General features: G+C 43.7%; 1 protein-coding gene across 1 annotated transcript; it reads right to left on the bottom strand.

The window, feature by feature from the left end:
• Nucleotides 1-588: 588 nt before the first annotated feature.
• Nucleotides 589-15,550, bottom strand: LOC130380388 (NLR family CARD domain-containing protein 3-like; the record flags this gene model as incomplete). Its single annotated transcript, XM_056587573.1, has 10 exons — nucleotides 15,368-15,550; nucleotides 13,356-13,679; nucleotides 9,612-9,678; nucleotides 9,274-9,460; nucleotides 5,133-6,864; nucleotides 4,601-4,605; nucleotides 4,024-4,198; nucleotides 1,943-2,116; nucleotides 1,720-1,766; nucleotides 589-1,079 (listed from the first exon to the last, which is right to left on the bottom strand). Coding segments are annotated over exons 2-10 (2,931 nt in total), but the record flags the coding sequence as incomplete, so codon positions are not given.
• Between the last annotated feature and the right edge of the window lie 920 nt (nucleotides 15,551-16,470).

Raw genomic sequence — 16,470 nt, 5'->3', positions numbered from 1 at the left:
CCCTCATGTGTGTGTGCGTGTGTTTGCATGTGTGATGATGTGTCATTATAGTCTGGGCCCCGGACCCTCAGCCCCGTCACCCCCCCTCCCCCTCCCCTCAGACTCGGGGGGGGAGGGAGGGAGGGAGTCAGGCAGGCAGGCAGGCAGGCAGGCAGGCAGGCAGGCAGGCAGGCAGGCAGGCAGGCAGACAGACAGACAGACAGACAGACAGACAGAGACTATAACTTCCACTTAGACACTGAGGCCCCGCCGACCCCGAGGACCCCCCCCCCCTCAGCACCCTTGGTGTGTGTGTGTGTGTGTGTGTGTGTGTGTGTGTGTGTGTGTGTGTGTGTGTGTGTGTGTGTGTGTGTGTGTGTGTGTGTGTGTGTGTGTGTGTGTGTGTGTGTGTTTCGCGGAGTTGCGGTACTTTTTTTTTTTTACTGAGCCCCCCCTCCCCATTTTTCTACAACAGAGGGATCACCGAGGCCCCGGGGCCCCCGCGCTCGTTTTGTTTTTCTACAACCGATACAGAGTCGCTGAGGACCCCCCTGAGGACCCCCCTGAGGACCGCCACCTCCACCCCACCCAGAGCCCCGGGAGGAGGTCCTCCTGCGTGAAGGAGGAGCAGAAGGTGTGGAGGTGTGTCAGTGTGTCTGAGGACCCTCCTCCACCTGGGGACACTCTGTAGAAGGACAGAGAGCCAGCAGGCCGGTCCAGATACACTCCTACTCGGGTGGAGCCAGCGGGGGGGAGAGGGAGGGCTGTCCTCCTACCGTTGTACCGGGCAGAGTAACCACCATCAGAACAATCAAGACTCCAGGACTTGTTGTTCATTCCAAGCCAGCTGTCACCACCCCCTCCTCTCCTTGTGATTCCTCTGTATGTCACTCCTACCTCAACATCTCCTTCCCTCTCTACCTCCCAGTAACAGCGGCCAGTCAGAGCCTCTCTACCCAACACCTGGCGCTGGGAGTCAAATCTCTCTGGGTGGTCCGGATACGACTGGTCCTCTCCAACCCGCGTCACCTTCCTGTTGTCCTCAGACAGAGAGAGTCGTCTGTGGGCCGTGTTGGGGTCCAGTGTGAGGTCACAGGCATCTGAGGGAGAACCAGACATGATGAGCTGCTGAACCGCTCTTCATCGACATCATCAACATCATCATCATCATCACTGGTACTGTTCTCCTGAACGTGTGAGGGGGGGGGGTCATGTGATGTTATAGTTACACTACTGCTTCACCGCCCCTCAGCCCCTCCCCCGGGACCGGGACCCTAGCCCCCTCTCAGCCCCCCCACCCCCCCTCTCCCCCCCCCCCCCCCACCCCCCTTCAAACATGGGGGGCAGGGGGGGGAGAGGGGGGGTCATCTGATGTTATAGTTGTACTATTGTTACATTAAGTTTCATTATAGTCCGGGACCGGGACCAGGACCCTCAGCCCCTCAACCCCCACCATCAGCCCCCCCTCCCCCAGATGTTAGCTTCATGATGATTATCATGATTATGTCTGATAATAATCACAGCTCTATTCACTATCCAATGCATAATATATCAATGTAATACCTGCTGGGTTTTATACAAGCAGGTTTAATGTGATGGTCGACAGTATTAATATACGTAAGATACATGATCAGCCATCATCTTCATTCCCAGTAGGATCTGACCTCACTTCCTGCTGTGTGGATGGACTTTCCATCTCAATAGTGAGTGTGTGATGTGATGAATCAAACAGACACTTACACTTCTTTAGAGCTGGTTTCAGCCTCCACACTCCACCATGCTCCACACTGGGGGGGAAACAAAGTGAGAGCAGCATGTTGAAACATTCACCTTCATCATCTGCCGTCTCATAACGTTCTACACTACATGAGTTACAGCTGCCTCTTCAAACCACTTCATCTAGCAGCGGCATGAATCCTTGTAGGAGACTTTGTCCCTGAGTGGTGAGCTGTCCTCTCCATACCTGAGAGTGTCCAGTCTCCAGCGTGGATCCTCCAGTCCAGCAGAGAGCAGCGCAGCTCCAGAGTCTCCTGGGTGATTGTAGCTCAGGTCCAGCTCTCTCAGATGGGAGGGGTTGGAGCTCAGAGCTGAGGCCAGAGAAGCACAGCCTTCCTGTGTGACCAGGCAGCCAGACAAGCTACACACACACACACACACACACACACACACACACACACACACACACACACACACACACACACACACACACACACACACAATGTAAAATCCTGTATTTTTCCAGTCTGCCAACCAGTTTGTGAACGTCCTACTCCAACCACAAGTGGCGTTTCCTTGGTGACGGTCCTTTTATGAAGCACTTCCTGGTCCAGTGAAGGGACACCGGTGGCGAGGTGTGTGTGGATGTGTGGAGCTCCTTCTGGCCAGCGGTTCAAGATGGCCAAGAGAAAGCTTCTCACACATAATACGTTAGGTTTTCTAAACCACTCCACATTTGGATTGGGACCATTTGCCACAGCGCCACCCGTGGAAGAAGGCCTTCCCGGAAACAAGCGGGTATTCAACGGCCACATAATACATCAGTATTGTAGCGCCCCAAGCCCTAGTCTCTATTCCGCTGTGGAGCGAGGTCCACTCAATGACACGACTTTTGACTTCTTTATATTTCACTTGATTAAAGTATCACCTTTACCTAGAACTCGGTTAGATTGTACTACCATCTAGATTATAGATCCATCAGGGAAACCACTAACATGATCAAAAGTATTATTATCAGGGGTGCAAACTGGTGATGGCCCCAAAAAGGTGACGACATTTTAATGTCAGAAAACAAATGAAAGATCAGTGCACGGGCCCAGGCCTTCCTGTGATTCATGCTCCGTTCTAACGGTTTAAGTGACACATTAAAGCAGTCAGTGATGTACAGACCTACTGTATGAAGCAGTGCTCACAACAACAACTTAATCTATTAGAGTTTAAAATGTATTCATGTGAAACTTTTAATTCATTTAAGATAAGTAACATACAATACCTTGCAGTAATATTTGCAAACCCCCTTTGACAAATAACGTTAATTTTCGAATGGCAGCACTCTGGCCATCATCATCTGTACAAGAGACAGTTTACTAAATAAACGACTGGCAGATAGACTACTTACACAGTGAGAGTAGTTGTCCTATTTCCATGTGTGGATGGACTAAGGAATCAGGAATAGTTCACTCAGAATGCATAATAATGTAGTGGTCTCACCCTATAGTCTGTGAGCCAGGACTGATGCAAGAAGTTCAGTGACAATGTCCCAACATTACTGGCCCATTTATGGGTGCACTAAAGACGCAATAGTATCCCTTATGTTACTGTTCATAACACAGGGCGCTTTAAGACACTTGGAGTATTCCCACTTCTCCCCGAACCACTACACCACTGCTTACAGCTGTTGAAATACAGCTGGACTTAACTATCAATTAACAAGTATTAATCCTTGGCTTTCCTTATTTATTAGTTCATAATGAATAGAGCTTTAATGAGTTTGTCTCTTCACTGGGTACACAATATAACAATATATATTGTTATATTGAATAACAAGTTATTCTGTATCCTATCCATATTTGTGAGTAAAGAATTAGCTATTTAAATAATGAGTACTGGATATAGTAAGCTTTAAAACACATTTTGTTTGACAATTGCAAGTTTCAAATCATTCTTTCCAGAGACCCTCCAAAATGTTTCTGTTGAGGCTTTCAGGGGTCTGGGGTGTCCAACTAGGGGTAAGACCCTCCAAAGACCCCCTGTACTTCACCCCGCTCTAAACTATCATTGTCTCGTATACGGGGGACAGTGGGGGGGGGGGGGGGGGGGGGGGGGGGGCAATGGTATTATATTTTGAGTTCATTTTATAGTTATAATTGAAAGGTTGCAGGCATATGGATGTATTAGAATATCCACCTGAACAACAAGGTGTTACATCTCCAATGAAACAAGTCATGGATGTGGTCATCACAGGTACTGAGTTATAAGCTGGGTTTATAACTGTCCTCTGATGTGGAACTTGTGGTGTAACTGTTTGAGATATTGAGTAAAACTGACCTCAGAGTTTCCAGTGTACAGTGTGGACTCCCCAGTCCAGCAGAGAGCAGCTTCACTCCTGAATCCTGCAGATCATTGGTACTCAGGTCCAGCTCTCTCAGACTAGAGGAGTTGGAGCTAAGAACTGAGGCCAGAGCTTCACAGCGTGTCTCTGACAGATGACAACCATTCAGCCTTCACAATAAAAACAATATATTAGGAACTGTGATTAAAGTAACTTGCAACTTTACTTTTTAAATAATGAAGGAATTGTTTATTCAATAATGGTTATAAAATGTTAACTATTGAATGGTGGTTTGGTCTGGGGCGCAACTACCCAGTGTCAGGGGGGTATGCCGCAACAATTTAGTCCTCTAAAATGTTACATAACATTAAGGAAATGCAGAAATAATTCAAAACAGCACAACAGCAGCCAAATACAGAAAATAGAAAAAATAGATGTAATTGTTATTTATTTTTACCATAGTTTTTTACCACTGGGTTTGGTAGTGTTTGGAAATAGTTTTGTATATTCATATTTATTTTTATTTCAGCGTTATGAATGATATGTATTGTGTATTGTAATACATGTTATAACTAGATCTACAGAGATAATTTTGCTGAAAATATTAGGTATATTGTTTTGTGAGGAGAATAAATATCAGAGCGAGCAGGAAAACACTTTTCAAGCACAAGAGCAAAGACAGCATTTGTGCGCATGGAGCTGCCAGTTGCGTGCTGCTTCACTCTACGTGCCCACTTTGATGGATGTTAATCTGTTAAATGTCTTCTGATATTGAACCTTGTGAGGTAACTGTTTGACCATTGAGTAAACCTGACCTGAGAGTTTCCAGTGTACAGTGTGGACTCCCCAGTTCTTTAGAGAGCAGCATAAAATGTTTAATAGTAGTAGTTTTAACTTTAACGTTCTACTAGTATGTTTATTCTGTTGTGAGTAGAATACTAATACATGTTTTTATGTACCTACAGAGATCTTTTGCATATTATTTTGACCTTATATTCCAGTTTAATGTATATTGTGTTTTGTGTATTGTAATACATGTTATTAGTGAACCCACAGAGATGTTTTGGAGGCTTTGATCACTGGCAGCAGCCTCAGAAGTCCCATCTCTGAAGCAGAGTATTTCTTCAGGTCAAACACTTCCAGCTCCTCTTCTGATGTCAGTAGGATGAAGGCCAGAGCTGACCACTGAGCAGGGGAGAGAGATTCTCTGGAGAGACTTCCTGATGTCAGGGACTGTTCGATCTCCTTCACTAGAGAACGGTCGTTCAGCTCATTCAGACAGTGGAACAGATTGATGCTTCTCTCTGGATGTAGATCTCCCTTTATCTTCTCCTTGATGTAAAACACTGTTTGTGTATTGGTCAGTGAGCCGCACCCTGTCTGTCCCAGCAGACCTCGTAGGACAATCTGATTGGTCTCCAGAGAGAGGCCCAGGAGGAAGCGGAGGAACAAGTCCAGCTGTCCGTTCTCACTCTGTAAGGCCTTTTCCACAGCACTCTGGTAGAGGAGGAGGAGTTTATCTTCCCCAGAGGTGGGTGGTTCTTCTGAGAGCAGATTGACACCATCGTTGATGAAGGACAGAAAGACATAAAGGGCAGCCAGAAACTCCTGGAAGCTTAGATGGACAAAGCAGAACACTTTGTCCTGGTACAGCCCACACTCCTCTTTAAAGATCTGGGTGAACACTCCTGAGTACACTGAGGCTGCTCTGATATCGATGTCACACTCTGCCAGGTCTTCCTCGTAGAAGATCATGTTGCCTTTCTCCAGCTGGTTAAAAGCCAGTTTTCCCAAAGAAACAATGATCTCCCTGCTCTCTGGACCCCAGTATGGATCCGTTTCAGCTCTCCCATGATACTTCCTGTCCCCCTGTATCGACTGAACCCACAGGAAGTAGCTGTACATCTGAGTCATGGTCTTGGGCATCTCTTTTATCTTGGATTTTTTTAAGATGTCCTCCAGAACTGTAGCAGTGATCCAACAAAAGACTGGTATGTGACACATGATGTGGAGGCTTCGTGATTTCTTGACATGGGAGACGATTGTGCTGGCCAGCTTCTCATCTTTGAATCTCTTCCTGAAGTACTCCTCCTTCTGTTGGTCAGTGAACCCTCTCACCTCTGTCACCGTGTCAACACACTCAGCAGGGATCTGATTGGCTGCCGCAGGGCGTGTGGTTATCCAGATGCGAGCGGAGGGAAGCAGGACACCCCTGATGAGGTTTGTCAGCAGCACGTCCACCGTTGTGGACTTGGTGACATCAGTCCAGATCGGGTTGTTCTGGAAGTCCAGAGGAAGTCGACACTCATCCAGACCATCCAAGATGAAGACAACTTGGAACCGGTGGAATCTGCAGATTCCTGCTTCTTTGGTCTCAATAAAGAAGTGATGAAGCAGTTCCACCAGGCTAAACTCTTTCCCTTTCAGTAAATTCAGCTCTCTGAAAGTGAGAATAAATGTGAAGTGTATGTCCTGGTTGGTTTTGCCTTCAGCCCAGTCCAGAGTGAACTTGTGTGTTAAGACGGTTTTACCAATGCCAGCCACTCCAGTTGTCATTATTGTCCTGATTGGTTGATCTTTTCCAGGTAAGGGTTTAAAGATGTCCTCACATCTGATTGGTGTTTCCTCCTTGGCTGGTTTCCTTGAAGCTTTTTCAATCAGTCTGACCTCATGTTCCTTGTTGACCTCTCCACTGCCTCTCTCTGTGATGAAGAGCTCTGTGTAGAAGTCATTCAGATCGGTTCGCTGTCCTGCTTTAGCGATTCCCTCAAACACACAACTGAACTTCTGCCACAAATGGGACTTGATTTTTTGTTGGCAATCGACAGCATCAGATCCTAAAAGAGAAAACAACAGAAGACATCAGTTAGTGGAAGGTGACATCAGTTGAACAAGGTCAATATTTCCTCTGAAATTATCAATTTCAGGATATTTAGTGGCTTCATTACTTGTGGTCGGAGAAGCTGGTAGTGACAAGGACTGCATGTTACAGATTCAAATGTTCAGGACTATTTCTATATTTTCCCAGCAGCATGATTGGTCTGATGATAGTAATAATGATAGTGAATCATCATCAAGTGACTTGTTATGCTGATTTAACAAGATAGTGTTGCATCTCTTCAACTGAGTTATTCTGCTGTTGTATAATGCAGTATAATGCTTGACATTCTTTAACCTGATACTAGGGCTGTGGGATATAACGAATATACTCGATATATCTCCGAAATAGCTGTGTGCGATACAAAAAAATATTATTTCGTAAAGTATCGAGTTCTTTACGGTCATCTGGGGACATCGAGACTTTTGAGGGGTAAAAACACCACTCGCGTCACACATTCACCAACCTATCCCACTAACATCAAGGTGCGGAAGGGAGGGAACTCATTTTCAAGTTTCTTACGGTTTGCAGCTCCGGCCGGCTCAGTGTAGCACAGTAGTAGCTCAGTGCTACACAGTGTAGCTCAGTGTAGCACAGTAGTAGCTCAGTGCTACACAGTGTAGCTCAGTGTAGCACAGTAGTAGCTCAGTGCTACACAGTGTAGCTCAGTGCTACACAGTGTAGCTCAGTGTAGCATAGTGTAGGCTGACCAAACGTCCTCTTTTCCCCGGACATGTCCACTTTTTACGTCCCGTCCGGGGCGTCCGGGTTTTTTTTATTAATTGATGATAATGTCCGGTTTTCGGACATTATCTCGTCGCATATTTGTTTTTGCCTCGTCGCATATTTGTGTTTCTGGGTCTTCCACATAACCTACTAGTTATTACCATTGTATATGTCTATGGTTATTACGGCCTTGCAAGTTCTGGAAATGGTATCTCCCTTACGTTCCACCTTCTTGCGCGAGCTGACTGTAGAGAGTCTGTCATTGGGCGACCGATCTCAGGGTTGCCAGAGCAACGATGATTATCCTCCAAATACGACCATTTTGAGCCTTAGGTACGTTACTTTGCCATTTCCAATCTGGCAACATTGAGCACCTTGCCGCTTCCACTCTGTTTACAACAGCACATTACATCTGCAGCCATGCCTAAACGTAAATGTAAGTTCACGGACGAACTAAAGAAAAAATACCCATGATTTCGCCCCCCCCCCCCCCCCCCCCCCCCCCCCCCCCCCCCGCGACGAAGTGTCCTCTTTCTCACAAACTCAAATCTGGTCACCCTAGCATAGTGTATCCTAACACATTCAATCAACAATCGAAACATGGAAGCGGACGAGCTGCTGGTTCCTAAAATAACCAATAAGGGATCAGTGATCTGGCAGTTTTTTGGATACAAGAAGAGGAAGTGGGACAAAACACACCAATGCTTGTAACGTCTTGTCTGATCTGATGTCGTCAAGGGTACCAGCTGGACGCTCCGCAACACAATCTGAATACAAGGTGCTCCCTCGTCTTATGCTACTTTTCTAGCTACAAGTTGGCCTCGGAAAACATCGTTGTTTTACCCTACTTCAAGCAACCATAAAGAGTTAACTGGGACGAGTCTGCGTGGTTTGTTAGTGAGAGGAGTGATCTAACTGTCGACCCTGGCAAGGCGCTGGGGGCAGAGGGCAGCGCACCTACAATTCCGAAATAAATTCAATGGGCTCAAAAATATCGAACACATTGTATCAAAATGAGTTTATAATTTTTAGATGATTCAGCCTTAATGTTTATAAGCCTCTCTCTCTCTCTCTCTCTCTCTCTCTCTCTCATGGAAGATTGTTTTTGCAGTTTGGGCTATGTTTGAATTTTTTTTCTAATTAATCACTAATATGAAAATATAAAAAAATTTGATGGAAACCACCTGGGAAGTTAACCAAGAATGGTATATAGTCTGCAGGGATTGTAGTGAAAACAGTAAAGGGTAAAAGTGCTACTTCATGGGGTCCTTAAAAGGAGATTTCAAAATATCGAGATGTATATGGTATATCATGAAATGGAGAAAATGTATCGAAATATAATTATTTTCCCATAAGCCCTACCTGATACCCCCAAGAAAACCCTAGATATCTGGATCAAACCATTTAACCTGATACCCCCACAATAAGCCTATATATCTGGATCAAACCACTTAACCTGATACCCCCACCATAACCCTGCATATCTGGATCAAAACATTTAACCTGAAAGTCTATTTCTCTTTTTGCCGCATGAGTCTCCTCTTTTTCAAAATAACAGCAGATTCAGTTTCAAATAAAAGTTTCTTACTGCTCTGTTTTCAAAATAAGAGTATTTTCTGTCTTCCAAATAAGAGTCTCTTACCGGCCCACAGTTTGTCGGCCAGTTCCACCACACCCTTTATGGCGCGCCTCCTCTGCTCCTCCTTCTCACCATCCACCTCCTCCTCCTCCCTCTGACTCTCTGAGCATTGTGGGTAATCTGGTAAGAGAACCCTCCAGAGCTTCTTCAGCTCCTTGTCTAGGAAAGCGTGTGCGTTCTCCTCAGCCCTCTGGAAAAGAACAACATCACGGAGAACTTTACTCTGAACTTACTGAGGACATCAGAAGCATCTTTCCTGGATTCACGTCCCGCTGGACAAGAGATGCTTTCTAATGATCATGGAGAGCTGAAGTCAAACGTCTTGGTGGACATTTACACACCTTGATCAGCTCTGTTTGATGCTGCTGTAGAGACTTAGCACTGGTAACCTTTGACCTCTCTTGGTGTCTATGGGGAACACACACACACACACACACACACACACACACACACACACACACACACACACACACACACACCTTTTAATCACACTGCAGTTTTCACGCTGACAAGATAATTCCTCTTACAAGGCAGTTTTAAGGGGAGATCATTTCACTTGTTTCAAACTTTCAAGTCCTTTATTAACTTAATTAGATATTATAACTTGTTAATGATATGTTTTTACTCTGAATAACCTGATGCTTTGAACTAGAATCACAGAATTATAAATCTGTTTGATCAACACTATCGTACCAACTTTGTCAAAGTCATAGTCTAATTTAAGCATGTTATCTATTCCTTCTCTTACTTTAAGAGCAGACAATGACCAAATGCAGGTCACTGTTCTACTGTCAGTCTTGACCACTGACAGCAGTCATGCAGACCAAACACAGTAGAGACCAAAGACAGAACCCTGTTCATATCAGGGTTCTGTCTTTGCTCAGGTCAGCTGTACTGCTCTTCCTGAGTTTCTGGTCTGTCTGTTCACGTTGTGTTTTAAACATGGTCGATACGACGACTGTGGATCTAGAGTGACGTCAGAGTCACATTACGATACAACTGATCAACCTGAGGTCGGCTGCTGCTCTGGGCTTCAACACACACGCATTTCTATATACATGTGCAGTTTTTAACTCATGTATTGTAATTTATGTATGATGTGTACATTTAGGGTTACTATAAGACCCATCATTTAGCGTTCACCACAAATGAGTCTGAAAAGCAGTGTCAACATTAAAGTACTTTAAACCATTCAGCGAACAAAAGGCAACAGGCTGATTATCGTTTAGGGTGCCACTCAACATGCAACACGCCCACTCAAATGGTGTGAAATGCCGACATTCTACTGCTCATTCACATATAAGGTAATTAACATTTCCGCCAGGTAAAATACAACCTATGGGTAGTCTTTTTTCAGGATGTCCAATGTCAGGATATGTCGTTTACATGGCCCGTCGGGAGAATAGCGGGCTAATAGCGGGCTGTACATCTATGAGTGAAAGCAGCTAGAATGGCATTTAAGCACTAACATGTTGACATAAAAACACACATAGTACCCTTCATACTGTGAGTGTTTATTCACAATGCGTTTAGCTAACATAGAAAACGATTCAAATTCATACGATTCAAACAGCGACGAGCATCGGCTCAGCCACTTGGAACCTAGAGCGAGACGGTACTAGAAAAAGCAGCCACTTCAGGTACCAGATACCATGTTTTCGCGGTGGAAACGCAAAAAATGCGAGCTGAGTCGAGTCGAGTCGAGTCGTGTCGAGCTGGTACCATGCAGTGGAAAAGCGGCATAAGCAGACCCACTGCTGGTCAAAGTGAAGGGTGTCCCCCCCGAGAGAACATCGGCCCTGGAGGGAACGTCTCCCCTGTGCTCCTCGACTACGGTCTGGGAGCCCACAGCAGGAAAGGTGTAACATAATAATAAAAAAAACGTTTTCTATATACGCGTGCAACTGTGAACACATGCATTGTAATCAGTGTTGGGGGTAACGCGTTAACGCGTGAGAGTACTCTTATTCGTTTTTTTCAGTAACGAGTAACCTAACGCGTTAGTTTTGCGAATTCAGTAATCAGTAACTCGTTAATTTCCAAAATAACCACTCGTTACTCCGTTACTTTAAGATTTTCCCTCGATAAGGAAAGTAAAGTCCCGGGTTTTCTGCATTTAGTCAGATGCTGCTGCCCTGCTCCTTGCATCTCTCTCTCTCGCTCTCTGTGTGTGTGTGCGCGCGCACCTGTGTGTGTAAGCTACGTGTGTTACGACGGCAAGATGGACGAGAAGATAGCCTTAGATTCCTGGAGGTACGCTCATTATTTTGAGTTACAGAGCGAAAAGGACAAGAAGAACATAGTGGTCGTTTTGAGCACCTTCTTCTCCTACGTTTCAACCATTACTTTGGTGATAAATAGGCTAAAGGTAGCCTACGTGATTGTTATGAATGTAGGGCTATAGGGTCACACGAACATTTTCAGTTCTTCAATGTTTTTTTAGTGCCATGCACTGTTCTTTTGTGCAACGCATACGGTTAAATTGAGTTAAATTTCCAATTCTAAAAGGTTGCGTGCCTACCTGTTAAGCACTTTGTTAGGCGCCTGCACTTGTAAAGTGGATAAGCTATGTGTGACGCACTGTTCTTTTGTGCGCAGCCAATACGGTAAGCTACATTCTGTTAAAATAACTGCCTGTTACCGGAGTATGTTATTCATGGAAGCTGTTCAAATGATCAAAGGATGAATGCCTGTTAAATAAAACGTGCAATATGATGACTGTCTTTCCTGTCATTATGCTATAGGTTCATGATTGATTCATAAACAGTCAGCACTGTTGGTGCATCTAAAGGAGGATGTGTGTTGTTGTTGCGCTAGGCGGACACGCACGCACCCCAAACGCATTTTAATTGTTGGTAACGCACGAGTACTCTAACGCGTTTATTTTATTTATAGGTAACGTAGTAACGTAACGGATTACTTTTAATTGATAGTAACAAAGTAACCTAACGGATTACTTTCAAAAGTAACGATACCCAACACTGATTGTAATTAATGCTGTCAAGCGATTAAAATATTTAATCGTCATTAATCGCATTAATGTCAGTTAACTTGCGATTACATTTTTTCTATGCTAAATATAGCTTGATTTCTTTGTCCCATTAATTTTTCTCATTTTAATGCTCTTATCAACATGGAGAAGTGCATCGGCTTGCCTTGTGCAAATGTTTTTTTTATTGAGAACAACATTGGCATATACTTATCAAAACAGGACGATACAAAAAAAATGCCTATAGTGCAATTAAACGATGAAAATACAAACATACTGCCTCGAACATAACAGTCAGGCTACTGCTTCTTTGTTTTGAGCCAAAAAAAAAATTATATATATAATTTTAAATAAAATTGCGTTAATTGCGCAGTAAAGAAATTTACGCAGGTAAAATTGGTTTGCGTTAATGCCGTTAATAACGCGTTTAACTGACAGCACTACTTGTAATTGATTGTATGTTGTGTACTTTTAGGGTTACTACAAGACCAATCATTTAGCGTCCACCACAAATGACTGAAAAGCAGTGCCAACATTGAAATATTTTTAAACCATTCAGCGAACAAAAGGCAACAGGCTGATTATCGTTTTAGGGTGCCACTCAACATGCAAAACGCCCACTCAAATGGTGTGAAATGCTGACCTTCTACGGCTCATTCAAATATAAACGTAATTAACATTTCCGCCGGCTAAAATACAACCTCAGGGGTAGTCTTTTTTCAGGATGTCCAATGTCAGGATATGACGTTTACGTACACGGCCCGTCGGGAGAATAGCGGGCTAATGGCGGGCTGTACGTCTATGTGTGAAAGCAGCTAGAATGGCATTTAAGCACTAACATGTTGACATTAAAACACACTTAGTACCCTTCGTACTGTGAGTGTTGATTCACAATGCGTTTAGCTAACATAGAAAATTATTCAAATTCATACGATTCAAACTGAACAGAATAAGCGGCCTCAGCCATGAATCAATCCAGCACCAAGTGGTCCTGTGATCGGACGTTGTTATGTTCTGATTAATGATCGGCGGGCCGGATCAAGATGATCCGCGGGCCGCCAGTTGAACAGCCCTGATGTACTGGCTGAATCCTCACCTTTCCTTAGAAGGTTGGTGATTTCCATCTTTAAAGGTCAAAGGTGGATCCATAGACCGGTCACTCTTCAAAAAGACACAACTGGGTCCAGGGGAGTCTGCTCTCTGCTGCTGCTCTGGGCTTCAACACACACACAGCTTTTACTCAGACTAATGATGGAGTCATGATGTATCACTGCTGAGCTCTGAGATGGACAACAGTCACAGACAGAGAGATCCTCTTCTTACCTCTTAGCTTTGCTCCGGCGGCCTAGTTCCCCAGACAGAGTGGTCTTAGAGGTAGGACCCCCCTCCTCTCTCTCCTCATCCATAGTAGACTGGAGACCTGGACACAAACACAACTCATCCATCACTTCATTTGCCTTTTGAACCTTAGCTGTTTATTGAGAGAGAAGATCATTGTGGCTGTGTCACACTAAAGCATTATGGACGTCATAGACCATCAATATGAACCCCACAACATAACCACACCGCCCTCACTACAGTACAGATGTGTACAGCAGATGACAGATGAATAATTAAACACCTTGGAGACTGTAACTGTGCTTAAACTACAACACAAAAAAGATATACAATAGACTTAAAATGCATTGCGGTACAATTCAAATGTAAAGGGCGTTAGAATAATTTCTCCACTGGAACCAAGTCTGAATTCTGTCACTTTACTGAACCACAGATTCCATATACCGTAAATCAACTGGTGATGCTCAACACATCGATAGGGTATCCTCTTATGACCAACAAGTCTATTTCTCTCCCTCCATGGCTGTGGTTTAAGCCATAGGAATCGAGTCTAGATCCACAGGAACCCCCCTGTGAAAGTGGTACAGTCCAGCAACATGCTAATAGGTGAATCTATAAAACTGTAAATAACCAGTCAATACGCACAAATATTCAACTTTTTTAAATATCAACACATTGAAAGGACTTCTGTCACAACCTTCTTTTAATTTGGAGTAGCATCAAGACAAACGAATCACTTGAATATTGAACGCAGTGTTCAATTTACCACACGGGTCAGAAAGGCAGTGAAACATGAACTGACGTTGTATTCTCTACAGCAGGGGTCTTCAACGTTTTCCAGGCCAAGGACCCCCTACTTATATATTGTATAAAATTGTGTTTTATATTAAACTGGTCCTATAGTGCCATGTATAAATGTACCTTGTTATTTTGCATTCAATACTAAGATATTCAAATAATACACAGGTTCATATATTCATGTTTTTATTTTAAACATGAGCAAGGTACAGTGAGTAGGGTGGCCATGCCACTGCCATTCATAAACATAACATAACATAATAAACTGATACCTGCCAAGATCAACAATGTCTGGCAATTGCATGTAATCATGCATAAAAGCTAGCCAGTCCAAATGTGTCAGGTGTTCGCGAGAGACATGCAAACTTACGCTTACCACTTTTGGAAATGCCTTAAATACATTCGGATCGCATGATAGAAATAGATCTATTCCGATTAGAAATCGGATCAAAACTGTCCATGTAAACAAGGCTAGTGTGTTGGATTCATGCTAATGTGCATTTAAAGACATTTCAATTTGTGGAAAAAATTGCGAGGGGAATATGAAAAAAATGTCTGATCAAACAAAACTTTCGCGACACCCTTGCAGTACCACTGCGGACCCCCTAGGGGTCGCGGACTCCCTGTTGAAGACCTCTGCTCTACAGTAAACTGTCTTTGTTGATAAGCAATACACGCAGGGCCGCTGCTGGCCGTTTTCGTGCCCTACGCGAGTGGGGGGGGAGCCCCTTTTTATATATTAGGTAAAAACATCTAATTTGTCGAAATTGAGTGATAGGTTATACAATTAAGAACAAACAACGGAGGGCCTCTTCATAACTAATTTACATTTTTTTTTTTTAACATTTACCAAGATGAGATCAATATCATATACCAGTAACCTAAAGACAATATTAATGGTAGTAAACTGGTTGTTCATTATCATATACCTAACCTAAAGTCAAAATAAACTGTAGTAAATTTTCGACCTACCTTACCTTATCTTTTCCGTGATTAAAATGCGTCCATACGGTATAAAGTTATAAAAGTATAAATTTAAGGGAAGAAACTGAGGTTAAAGTGTTTATAAAACAAGTTAATCAGGTGAAAGGTTTTCAAAGCGGAGAAGAAAAGCTCCCACTGCGACGAACCGTCAGATGAGGAAGTAACTGAACGAGAGAGAGAGACGGAGAGCCCCACCCCTCTCAGGGCATGTCAAGTGTTTTCAGGGAAATCGAAGGTTTCACAGCACACACACACACACACACACACACACACACACACAGGTTTTACTCAGACTAATGATGGAGTCATGATGTATCACTGCTGAGCTCTGAGATGGACAACAGTCACAGAGAGAGATCCTCTTCTTACCTCTTAGCTTTGCTCCGGCGGCCATGTTCCCCAGACAGAGTGGTCTTAGAGGTAGGACCCCCCTCCTCTCTCTCCTCATCCATAGTAGACTGGAGACCTGGACACAAACACATCCATCACTTCATTTGCCTTTTGAACTTTAGCTGTTTATTGAGAGAGAAGATCATTGTGTCTGCGTCACACTAAAGCATTATGGACGTCATAGACCATCAATATGAACCCTACAACATAACCACACTGCCCTCATTAAAGTACAGATGTGTACAGCGGATGATAACTGAGAGATGAAGAATGAAACACCTGTAACCGTGCTTAAACTGCAACACAAAAAAAGATATACAATAGACTTAAAGACGTTAATACACTTTAAACACTCAGTTTCCTAGCTAAATTCAATACAATACAAATATAAAGTAAAAACAAGTGTTATCTATATTATTACGTAGGCGGTAGAAATTTCGCCCCCGGTACAGTTTTGGTGTGACAGAGCCGCTGTCACACAAAAATTGTACCGGGGGCGAAAATTATACCACCTGCGTAATCCGCGTCGAAACATTACGTCATTGATCAACGCGATTGTCCGTTGCCAGGCAGGTTTCAAAAAACATTCTCGCTCATGTTGCAAAAGACGAAATAACAGAATACAGATAACACTTGTTTTTACTTTATATTTGTATTGTATTTAATTGTTTAATCGAATTTAGCTAGTAAACGGAGTGTTT

This window comes from Gadus chalcogrammus, chromosome 4 (genome assembly GCF_026213295.1).
Source record: "Gadus chalcogrammus isolate NIFS_2021 chromosome 4, NIFS_Gcha_1.0, whole genome shotgun sequence".
Lineage (NCBI taxonomy): Eukaryota > Metazoa > Chordata > Actinopteri > Gadiformes > Gadidae > Gadus > Gadus chalcogrammus.
Note: the sequence above shows the minus strand (reverse complement) of the source record. Positions and strands in the feature narration are given on the sequence as shown.